The following is a 12,811-nucleotide window of genomic DNA, read 5'->3' as shown; positions in this document are numbered from 1 at the left end:
ATGTTACCATTTTCTTGCCCTCCTGATTTCCCTTTTAAGTATACTCCTACTGTTCTAAGGGTTCACACATGCTATTATTCCTCATTTCTGCTGTGTTTGCATGCCAATGTTATCTGTTATATCACAAACTTTTACTTTGCTATAACCTTTGCCATGACACCTTATCAGATGTCTCTGGAAATCTATATGCGATATAACCTCTGGTTTCTCTTTTATCTACAGTGCAATTTACTTCAGAGCTCCAATGAATTAAACTAAACTAAAACTTGAGAAGCTGCCTGGACTAGCTATTGTTTTTGCAGTACTCCTGGTTCAACCAGTCCAAGCAGGTTTTCCTGGTCTGCATGCTTGCATGAATTATACGATTATAAAGGGGAATCCTTCAATGAAGTAACTTACTTTCAGAAACTAGGAAAAATATTTGCATTAATAAAAGCAAAATACTGTGAGTGCTAGAAATCTGAAATAAAAACAGGAAATGCTAAAGAAACTCTGGTCTGACAGCATCCATGGAGAGAAACAGTAAATAAGCATGACTTTAGCTTCTGGAAGTTGATGGTGCGTGTGAACCTCCAAGGTCCCAACAGAATGAGAAGTTGGAGGCAATGTTGCTTTAACCCTGACTTATTTTAACCTTCTGATAGGGATGGCATAGTTAACTGGCCTGACCAAAATTCAAAACATTTTCAGATTTTTGAAAAATATTTTGTTTGTGCAATTTCTTCACATTGAATTGCAGTGCTGAAGTCAAATAACACGCAAGGGACAATTGTTTGTTTTTTCTTTTGCAGGAATTGACTACAAGACCACTACAATCCTGCTGGATGGCAGGCGTGTAAAGCTAGAGCTCTGGTAAAATTAAATATTTTGTTTTTGTATTTTGATATTATTTATTATGGCTGTACTTCCAGAATGTTGATGAAAGGTTGCTCAATCTATCTACTGTCTTACAACAAGTATTGGCCACATATTCATTGCTTGATTAATTTATCCCTTCCTAAAGTTCGCCTTCCTCACAAGGTTATGTATTTTGAGTCCTAAACTATTTTCCAATATGTCTATCATTATTTGTAATCCATATTTTCTGCTAAGTACCTCTCCCAGTCCACACCAGCCAGTCTTTTTTTCAAGCTTAGTACAGTTGTTTCCAACCCAAGCTGTTAACACTCCAAATTGAACGCTACATTGTACCATGTTGTGGTCACTGTCACCTCAGATCTTTTACTCTGAGGGCATGAATTAAACCTGCCTCAGTATACATTCAGATCTAAAACTGTCTGATCCCTGGTTTGATCCACAGCTTTTTGTTCTAAGGAGCTGTCCCAAATACTACTTATCAAGTCTTCCTTTGGTTACCTCTGTTTTGATTTTTCCCAAAAAGATTAAGGTCACTCATGATTAATATGCAACTTTTAAAATATGCTCTCATTATCTCCCGATTGTTCTGTCCGACAGTATTGTTAGATAGGTATTCTGCAAATACTTATTCCAGTGTCATCTTTCCCTTGTAATTTCTTACCACTGGCTGTATGGATTCCACATCATCCAATGCAGGATAATTGCTTATCATACTTGTGCTATCAAAACTATTTTTTTTCTATCTGTCCTTTCACAGACCCTTGAATATTTATTTCCCAGCTTTAATCCTTTGTAACCATGATTCCATAATGGCTATAAAGATTACACCCATTAACGTTTATTTGTGGTGTTAAATCATTTAATTTTGTGACAAAAATGCTACATGAACTTAAGCAAAGAACCAATAATTTAGTCTTTATTTTGCATTTCTCCCCCTCCAACCCTGTTTGGTGTTTTTAATGTTCATTTACTACATCTTTGCATGTCCCACTTTATTTTTTTTATCCAATCTCCAATCTGTGTGTTCGTCTCCTCCCACCCACCCGCCACTAATTATATTGTCCCCTGCCAGTACTGTGTTCCTGTTTTCTCCCCAATTGGTCTGTTTTTAGTTCAGTCATTCTCCATGCAGTTTCCCCCTCTCATGCACACAGCTTGCAAGAACATTGCAACTCTTGGACATTTGGAAGGGTCAAGGGGTCAGTTGCACACTGCATCCAGAGTCCCCATACTGCCTAGCAGTCACAGATTCCTGTCCCTGATCACAGACTAAATTTGAATTACTTAATCTTAGGGGGGGGGGAGGGAGCAAACTGTCAGGTAGCTTTCCCATTTCTGATGTGGTCTAATGTCAGCAGCTAGGACTCCAGCTCTTCCACTTCTGGCCTCCATATGAACGTTTCTTTGAATTGCCGCCACATAGTTGAGTTGTTTTAGCAAATGCTCATTCTGGTTATGTGTTGCTGGAAAAGCTCAGCAGGTCAGGCAGCATCCAAGGAGAGCTGAAGAAGGGCTTATGCCTGAAACATCGATTCTCCTGTTCCTTGGATGCTGCCTGACCTGCTGCGCTTTTCCAGCAACACATTTTCAGCTCTGATCTCCAGCATCTGCAGTCCTCACTTTCTCCTCATTCTGGTTATATATTGCCCATCTTATTTGACCTCTCTAATAGTGTGGATGCTAGGCATTTGCCAAGAATGAATATTAAAAGGAAATTCTTTCAAGGGATGAGGGCAATTAAGAGTTAATTAAGAAAGCAGTTAAGAATCCACCACATTGCTGTGGGTCTGGACTCACATGTAGTCCAGACAGGTCAGGATAGCAGTTCCCTTCTCTGAAGGAAGTGAGTGAACCAGATGGGCTTTTTCCAACAATCGCCAATGCTTTCATAGTCATTGTCAGACTCCTCGCTTCCAGGTCTTTATTGAATTTAAATTCCTCATCTGTGATGGGATTTGAGCCTAGATTCCCAGATCATTACTTGGATCACTGGATTAACAGTCCATAATATACTAGGCTATCACCTGCCCATGTGGGAACCTTGGGATTGATTTCCCAGGGTACTGCAGTTCCCTCAGCCTGCTTGTCATTTGCATGATAGCCTGCAGTAAAGGCTATGGGTGGAAACAGGGCTTTGAGAAGCCTTTGGCCGAGGGATAAAGAGAAGTAGTGTCTTTGGTGGGGGATGGTTCCCCTCCAGTGTTTCTCCGGTAACTAACCCTACCCACCACCAACCTGTATAGGGAAATCTGCCAAAGAGGAAGCTTGGCATGCTTAAATTCTGAGGGCTTAGAATTGGGAATCAAAAGCTGGTAAAATTGCAATGAGGGGTAAACAGTGAGCAAGATGGGTGAATAAAGAAAGGATGCCAGTTATCATCTTACCCCACCCCCTCCAATCCAGAAGCTTAACAACTTGGGGTATTAGGGTATTCCCTCTGAAACTACAACCAATTGGAGAACCTTTCATGAGCTAGATGTACCAAATTGGGGCCATTGATCTATAGGTTGAAACTGAAGTCAATGAAGCAGAACTGTGGTAGTGAGATTAAAATCAGAGCAGCAGAAATTAGAATTTCAAACGTGTGTGTGTGCGTGCACGCATGCACGTGCACAGACGTGTGTTTCTGGACAGGAGTTTGAACTAAGACTGTTTGAGCTGAGGAACAAGAACACAATGATGTCCCATAAAGACTGTACTGGCTCAGATATCAGGGCAGAGGCATCTTTTTGCTCAACTAATTCCTAAGCTGGAGAAGGTAGAGCTACAAACTATTTATTTTGGGTGAGACACCGCAATAAACGTGGTCAGTAAAACATGGTATGTTATTACTACAAAGTAACATTTTGGGGAAAGCACACTAGATCTACTCCCTCTTGACAGAGGAAGGTGTTACTGATCATGAGACTTGGGAATGTGATTTACTTCCAAGTTTGAATGGTGAATTGTTTGGAGGGGAACCTGCAATGGTAGTGTTCTAATTCATTTTCTGCCCTTGTCCTCCTAAATAATACTGATGGTGGAATTCCAAATCCACGACTTGCATATAGAAGGGCAAGAGCAGCAGGTATATGGAAACTCACCACCTGCAGTTCTCCTCCAAGTCATTCACCATCCTGACTTGGAAATATATTGCCGTCCCTTTGCTGTCACTAGGTCAAAATCCTGGAATTGCCTCCCTAAGAGCATTAAGTCTACCTGCCACACATGGACTGCAATGGTTCAAAATGACAACTCACCACCACCCTTCTCAAGAGCAATGTTTACTGCCTTTTCTGGTTGATCAGCCAATGACATTCCCATCCCACCATGAATAAAACAAAATGTTTTTAAAAACTCTCGATCATGAAGGGACCCCCTAAAGGTCATGTTTAATTTGACTTGTGTCTAAATACATTGCTGTTCATGGAGTAAGAAGCAAACATTCTGTTTTTCAGCTGTTTAATTTATTTTAGCTGACTTCAGATCCAATTTAAAATGTAGCTTTTCATGCCTAAAGAGTAAAACTGATGCTGAAAGGAGAGTCCAAACTGTATTTGATTGGCCAGTTTTGGATTTGGCACCTGAAAACATTGCTAATAAGATGCAGCAGGCCTAATGGTCTTCAAAACAGGACTTTTAGACTTAGACTATAGAACATTACAGTGCAGTACAGGCCCTTCGGCCCTTGATATTGCACTGACCTGTCACATTAATCTGAAGCCCATCTAACCTACACTATTCCATGTACGTCCATAGGCTTGTCCAAAGATAACTTAAATGTACTTTAAAGTTGGCGAATCTACTACTGTTGCACTGTTGCAGGCAAAGCATTCCATCCCCTTACAACTCTGAGTAAAGAAACTACCTCTGACATCTGTCCTATATCTATCACCCCTCAATTTAAAGCTATGCCCCCTCATGCTCACTGTCACCCCCATACTTGGAAAAAGGCTCTCCCTGTCCATCCTATCTAACCCTCTGATTATCTTATTTGTCTCTATTAAGTCACCTCTCAACCTTCTACACTCTTAACTAAAATAGCCTCAAGTCCCTCAGCCTTTCATCATAAGACCTTCCCTCCATACCAGGCAGCATCCTAGTAAATTTCCTCTGCACCCTTTCCAAAGCTTCCACATCCTTCTTATAATGCGGTGACCAGAACTGTACACAATACTCCACGTGCGGCCATACCAGAGCTTTGTACAGCTGTAGCATAACCTCATGGTTCTGGAACTCAATCCCTCTATTAATAAAAGCTAAAACACTGTATGCCGCCTTAACAATCCTGTCAACCTGGGTGGCAACTTTCAAGGATCCGTGTACCTGGACACAGAGATCTCTCTGCTTATCTACACTACCGAGAATCTTACCATTAGTCCAGTACTTTGCATTCCGGTTACTCCGACCAAAGTGAATCACCTCACACTTGTCTGCATTAAACTCCATTCGCCACCTCTCAGCCCAACTCTGCAGCTTATCTACGTCTCTCTGTAACTTACAACATCCTTGGTCACTATCCACAACTCCACCGACCTTAGTGTCGTCTGAAAATTTACTAACCCACCTTTTTAAGCCCTCATCCAGGTAGTTTATAAAAATGATGAATAGCAGTGGACCCAACACCGACCCTTGTGGTACACCACTGGTAACTGGACTCCAGGCTGAACATTTCCCATCAACCACCACCCTCTGTCGTCTTTCAGCAAACCAGTTACTGATCCAAACTGCTTTATCTCCCACAATCCCATTCTTCCGCATTTTGTACAATAGCCTACTGTGGGGAACCTTATCGACCGCCTTGCTGAAATCCATATACACCACATCAACCAGTTTACACTCATCTACCTTTTTGGTCACCTTCTCAAAGAACTCTAAGGTTTGTGAGGCACAACCTACGCTTCTCAAAACTGTGCTGACTATACCTAATCAAATTATTCTTTTCTAGATGTTATAAATCCTATCTCTTATAACCTTTTCCAACACTTTACCAACAACTGAAGTAAGGCTCACTGGTCTATAATTACCTGGGTTGTCTCTACTCCCCTTGAACAGGGGAACCACATTTGCTATCCTCCAGTCTTCTGGCACTATTCCTGTAGACAATGACGATTTAAAGATCAATGCCAAAGGCTCGGCAATCTCCTCCCTGGCTTCCTAGTGGGTCCTAGAATAAATCCCATCTGGCCCAGGGGACTTATCTATTTTCACACTCTGCAGGATTTCTAATACCTCTTCCTTGTGAACCTCCATCACACCTAGTCTAGTAGCCTGTATCTCCGTATTCTCCTTGACAACATTGTCATTTTCTAGAGTGAATACTGTCGAAAAATATTCCTTAAGTGCTTCCCATATCTCCTCTGACTCCACACACAACTTCCCACTACTATCCTTGATTGGCCCTAATCTTACTCTCGTCATTCTTTTATTCCTTAAATACCTATAGAAAGCCTTGGAGTTTACCCTGATCCTATCTGCCAACACCTTCTCATGTCTCCTCTTGGCTCTTCTGACCTCTCTCTTTAGGTCTTTCCTGGCTACCTTGTAACCCTCAAGCACCCTAACTGAGCCTTCACATTTCATCGTAACATAAGCCGCCTTCTTCCTCTTGACCAGCGATTCCACTTCCTTTGTAAACCATGGCTCCCGCGCTGTACAGCTTCCTCCCTGCCTGACAGGTACATACTTAACTAGGACACACAGGAACTTTTCCTTGAATAAGCTCCACGTTTCTAATGTGCCCATCCCCTGCAGTTTCCTTTCCCATCCTATGCTTCCTAAATCTTGCCTAATTGTATTGTAATTGCCTTTCCCCAGCTGTAACTCTTGCCCAGTGTTTATACACCTATCCCTTTCTATCACTGAAGTAAACATAACAGAATTGTGATCATTATCACCAAAGTGCTCACCTACTTCCAAGTCTAACACCTGGCTGGGCTCATTACCCAGTACCAAATCTAATGTGGCTTTGCCCCTTGTTCCTTTTCCTCTACATCTCTGGAACTATTTGGAGGCCTACCTAAGCCCATACTACCTCAGTTGACGAGCCCCTAAACATTCTTTCTGCAGCTGTAATACTGTCCTTGACCAACGAAGCCACCCCTCCGCCTCTTTTAGCATCTTCTGTTCTTACTGAAATATCTAAATCCTGGAACCTGCAACAACCATTCCTGTCTCTGCTCTATCCATGTCTCTGAAATGGCCACAACATCGAAGTCCCAGGTACCAACCTATGCTGCAAGTTCACCCACCTTATTCCGGATGGCGTTGAAGTAGACACACTTCAAACCAACTTCTTGCTTGTTGGTGCCATCTTGCATCCCTGAAACTTGATTTTGGACTTCCCTACTCTCAACCTTTTCTATATTTGAACTACAATTTTGGTTCCCATCCCCTTGCTGGATTAGTTTAATCCCACCCCAATAGCCTTAGTGATTCCCCCCCCCCCCCAAGGATATTAGTATCCCTCTGATTCAGATGAAGACCATCCTGCTTGTAGAGATCCCACCTACCCTAGAAAGAGCCCCAATTATCCAAGAATCCAAAACCCTCCCTCCCTGCACCATCCCTGTAGCCACATGTTCAACTCCCCTCTCTCTCCCTATTCCTTGCTTCACTCGCACGTGGCACGGACAACAACTGTGTTTGTCCTAGCTCCAAGCTTCCATCCTAGCTCCCTGAATTTCTGCCTTAAATCCCCATCGTTCTTCCTACCTATGTCGTTGGTGATCATGACTTGGGGCTGCTCCCCCTCCCCCTTAAGGATTCCAAAAACATGATCAGAGACATCACGAACCCTGGCACCTTTTGGAGGCAGCACACCAACCGTGAGTGTCTCTCGTCCCCACAGAACCTATCTGTCCCCCTAACTGTGGAGTCCCCAATGACTACTGCTGTGCTCCTCTTCCCCCCCCTCCCTTCCTTCTGAGCAGCAGGGACAGACTCTGCCCCACTGCTTTCCCCTGGTAAGGTGTGTTTCCCCCCCCCCCCCCCCCCCCCCAAACAGTATCCTTATTGTCGAGGGGAATGGCCACAGGGGATCCTTGCACTGCCTGCCGGTTCCCTTTCCAGGGGACTGTAGCCCATCTACCTTTTTCTTGTACCTTAGGAGTGACTACCTCCCTGTAACTCCTCTCATAACTCCCTGTACCTCCAGAGTGATCCAGCTCCAGCTCCAGTTCCCTAATGCGGTTATATTATTATATTTTGGAGGGGAAAGAAAGATTGAGGTAACACAACAAGCAATGCACATTTTGCAAGAGACATTATGGAGATGCAGCTTTTAAATGACCATATGAATAAAAAATACTGAAAATAAATAGGTACACTACAGTAGCGCAAAATACCATAAAACACTCAACACAAAATGCTGAAGAAGCTCAGCATGTCTGGCAGTATCTGTAGAGAAGCAAAGCTAACGTCTTGAGTCCACAGCCTGAAGAGCACTTCTTTCCAGCTGTTTTCATTTGTGATGAGGGGTTGCTGGAGTTGAAACATTAACTCTGCCGTTCTTGCGCATACTCTCTCTAGATGCTGCCAGACCTTCTGAGTTTCTCCAGCACTTTTGCTTGCATTTCAGATTTACAGCATCAGCAGTTCTTTTGTTTTTCTTTACTATAAATTTATATATGAGTTTTAAAAAAATCTAATTATTTCAAAATGGAAAAATGTCAGTATTTTCTCATTTTGATTTTAATCAAATTGTTAAATTACTCCTATTAAATTTGGAAACTCATTTACTGATCTTGAAAGAGAAATTTTAATAAATATATGAAATTATCCCCCTGCATGTTTTACCCTAACAATGAATTGCTTTGAAAGAATGTTTTTGTTGATAAATTTATTCTTTTGTTTCAGGGACACTTCAGGTCAGGGGAGGTTTTGCACAATCTTTAGATCCTATTCCAGAGGTGCACAGGTATGCAATTCAAGATCGAATCACTTAATCTGATAAAAGTTTGACTACATGTGTTTCATAACATTTGCCATCATTTGAAAGTATTGTTTGTTTCAGTTGCAAATTTATATATCCATTTACTAACTTGCTAAAAGTCTTTAAGCCAGAGTATTGTTGCAATTCACATGTGACTGATGTAATTGTGGTCTGTGTGGTTATATGTTTATAAATGTGCACGATAAATGTCACCGGGTCTGCTGTATCTGTTGATGAACTGCATCATAAAATAGTTTTAATTAAATGACTTTTACCAAAAAGAGACCAGTTCATGAAATTAACTATGGAGATCTGATGAATAGAACTGCATAACTGTCTTGGTATTGAAGAAGGTTTAGCTGAGTCTTTTAGTTTCATGTATAGCACCTCTGCATCAATTTTCTGACTTGTGCAATTAATAGTTTGTATTGTTATAACACAGCGGTGAACCCTTCTGCTAATTAAACTAAACACAAAGAAAAGCTCACCTCTCCTCGTAATCTATTAACTTGAGTGACAGAACTCCCAAATTCCACTATTTTAAAGAAAATAATATCAATTTATTCTCTAACTCTAAAAGTGAACATTAAACAACTATTCACAACTCTTAAGCTTCCCTTTTCTTTTAACAACTTATTACCGGCATCCAACTCTATAACCATATACTTTCCCAATAAAACACTTATTAAAGTTACATTAGTTTTATTTTAAAACCATACAATGGCTGTCGTCTTTGGTGTCTTAGTTCTTATAGCTGAAGATCTCCCCGGTCATCATTTTTTCTTCTTATGAAGATATTTCATATGAAAAGGTACCTTTTTGATAGTGTGTTTCAATGTCATGGGTCTCCCCCTGGCAGTTGCGCTGTCTGATTTTCAAAATGCCTACCTTTCTTTATATCACCAACATCAGATCATCTCATTTGGTTCAATGTTGGCAAAACAATAAATTCAAACTCAGTTGGGTTTTAGTATTCTGGGGCATAATTTAAACTGGTTTATGATTTTTGAGAACTCTCACTGATTATATTACCTAGTATGGTGACAATATGTCTGAAAACAAAGCTTCAAGCTCAGCGAGCTAACTTACAGATTAAACTGGTCTATTTGAATTGTTGTCAAAATAGCAACCAACTCTGGTATCTATTTCACAGCCAAATGTTACATATTTTCAATTTTCGAGTACACTCTGAGACCGCTCTTGTAAGCTCTCAGTACAGAACAGCATTCACTCTGAAAGGTACAGTATACGCCTTCAACTCCATAACAATATATTTTGGATTTCAGATTTTGTCAAGTTAATTAAATTTTTAGTTTACTGTTTAAAACAGATTAATTAGTAATACATTATTAATATTTGGTGGGTACACTACTGAGGTTACAGATGTTCTGTTATCTTGGAAACTACAATTCATCGAGCAATGCCATGTTGTTCATAGATTCTTGAATGCAGCAGGTGGCATATGGGCTCACCCTCACAACACGCAGCCCTCCAATCCCTCTGCTCCAATCCCAACCTCAGCATCAAGCCAGCGGATAAAGGGAGCACAGTGGTAGTCTGGCGCACTGACCTCTACACTGCTGAAGCCAAATGTCAACTCAAGGACACCTCTTCCTACTGCCCCCTCGACCATGACCCCACCCCCCTATCACCAAACCATCATCTCCCAGGCCATACAGAACCTCATCACCTCAGGAGATCTCCCACCCACAGCTTCCAACCTCATAGTCCGGGAACCCCGCACTGCCTGGTTCTACCTCCTTCCCAAGATCCACAAGCCTGACCACCTTGGCCAACACATTGTCTCAGCATGCTCCTGCCCTACTGAACACATCTCTACCTACCTCGACACTGTCCTATTCTTTCCCCCCCCCCCCCCAAGTCCAGGACCTCCCCACATACGTTTGAGACACCACCCACGCCCTCCACCTCCTCCAAGACTTCAGTTTCCCTGGCCCCCAACGCCTCATCTTCACCATGGATATCCAATCCCTCTACACCTCCATCTGCCATGACCAGGGCCTCCAAGCCCTCCATTTTTTCCTCTCCAGACGTCCCCAACAGTACCCTTCCACTGACACATTCATTCGTTTGGCCGAACTGGTCCTCCCCCTTAACAATTTCTCCTTTTGAATCCTCCCGCTTCCTCCAGACTAAAGGCGTAGTCATGGGCTCACGTATGGGCCCCAGCTATGGCTGTCTCTTTGTTGGCTACGTAGAAGAGCAGTTGATCTTCCGTAATTACACCGGCACCACTCCCCACCTCTTCCGCTACATTCATGACTGCATTGGCGCCACCTCGTGCACCCGCGAGGACGTTGAGCAATTCATCAACTTCACCAACACATTCCACCCTGACCTTAAATTTACCTGGACCATCTCTGACACCTCCCTCCCCTTCCTGGACCTCTCCATCTCCATTAATGACGACTGACTTGACGCTGACATTTTTTACAAACCCACCGACTCCCACAGCTACCTGGATTACACCTCTTCCCACCCTACCTCTTGCAAAAATGCCATCCCGTATTCCCAATTCCTCCACCTCTGCCGGATCTGCTCCCAGGAGGACCAGTTCCACCACAGAACACACAAGATGGCCTCCTTCTTTAGAGACCGCAATTTCCCTTCCCACGTGGTTAAAGATACCCTCCAACGCATCTCGTCTACATCCCGCACCTCCACCCTCAGACCCCAGCCCTCCAACCGTAACAAGGACAGAACGCCCCTGGTGCTCACCATCCATCCAACCGACCAACCTTCGCATAAACCAAATCATCCACCGACATTTCCGCCACCTCCAAACAAACCCCACTACCAGGGATATATTACCCTCCCCACCCCTTTCCGCCTTCCGCAAAGACCGTTCCCTCTGCGACTACCTGGTCAGGTCCACTCCCCCAAACAACCCACCCTCCAATCCTGGCACTTTCCCCTGCCACCGCAGGAACTGTAAAACCTGTGCCCACACCACCTCCCTCACCTCCCATCCAAGGCCCCAAAGGAGCCTTCCACATCCATCAAAGTTTTACTTGCACATCCACTAATATCATTTATTGTATTCGTTGCTCCCAATGCGGTCTCCTCTACATTGGGGAGACTAGGCGCCTCCTAGCAGAGCACTTTAGGGAACCTCTCCGGGACACCCGCACCAATCAACCACACCGCCCCGTGGCCCAACATTTCAACTCCCCCTCCCACTCTGCTGAGGACGTGGAGGTCCTGGGCCTCCTTCACCGCCGCTCCCTCACCACCAGACGCCTGGAGGAAGAACGCCTCATCTTCCGCCTCTGAACACTTCAACCCCAGGGCATCAATGTGGACTTCAACAGTTTCCTCATTTCCCCTTCCCCCACCTCACCCTAGTTCTAAACTTCCAGCTCAGTAACTGTCCCCATGACTTGAACGGACTTGTCCTACCTGCCTATCTTCTTTTCCACCTATCCACTCCACCCTCTCCTCCTTGACCTATCACCTTCATCCCCTCCCCCACTCCCCCATTCTACTCTATGCTACTTTCTCCCCACCCCCACCCACCTCTAGCTTATCTCTCCACCTTTCAGATTCACTGCCTTTATTCCTGATGAAGGGCTTTTGCCTGAAACTTCGATTTCGAAGCTACTTGGATGCTGCCTGAACTGCTGTGCTCTTCCAGCACCACTTATCCAGAATTTTTGAATTTCGTCAAGGCATTAAATAAAACAATGAGGAGGTTACGATTGAGCTATATGTAACATTAGAAGTAATATTAATGTAATTCTAATCACTGCACTATGAGAAAAATGAGATTGCTGTACAGTGGGTATAGAGGAGATTCACCTGAATGTTGTCTGAGGAAGAGTGATTCAGCTATGAGGAGACTAGATAGTCTAGCATTATTTTCCCTTGAACAGAAAAGGCTGAGGGGCAACTTAATTGAGTTGTACAATATTATAAAGGGCATAGATAAAGAGGAAGCTTTCCACAAAAGGGTCATTAATCAGGGAGCACCATTTTAAGGAAAGGAGCAGGAGGTTTAAGTGGGAATTTAAGAATCTCTTT

The 12,811-nt window shown here is 43.2% G+C and overlaps 1 protein-coding gene across 3 annotated transcripts in view; it reads left to right on the top strand.

Moving 5' to 3' along the window:
• The window catches only part of rab40c (RAB40c, member RAS oncogene family), an 87,931-nt gene that overhangs the window by 54,167 nt on the left and 20,953 nt on the right, over nt 1-12,811 (top strand). For 2 of the 3 annotated variants that reach the window (XM_072559468.1, XM_072559471.1), the window contains exons 2-3: nt 792-852; nt 8,695-8,755. In XM_072559468.1, coding sequence (XP_072415569.1) covers nt 792-852; nt 8,695-8,755 — 122 coding nt within the window. The remainder of the gene's footprint in view (nt 1-791; nt 853-8,694; nt 8,756-12,811) is intronic. The other variant, XM_072559470.1, reaches the window with a different exon arrangement.

Source organism: Chiloscyllium punctatum, chromosome 40 (assembly GCF_047496795.1).
Source record: "Chiloscyllium punctatum isolate Juve2018m chromosome 40, sChiPun1.3, whole genome shotgun sequence".
In the NCBI taxonomy this organism is placed as follows: Eukaryota; Metazoa; Chordata; class Chondrichthyes; order Orectolobiformes; family Hemiscylliidae; genus Chiloscyllium; species Chiloscyllium punctatum.
The sequence above is the reverse complement of the archived record's forward strand: the minus strand, read 5'-3'. Positions and strand labels throughout refer to the sequence as shown.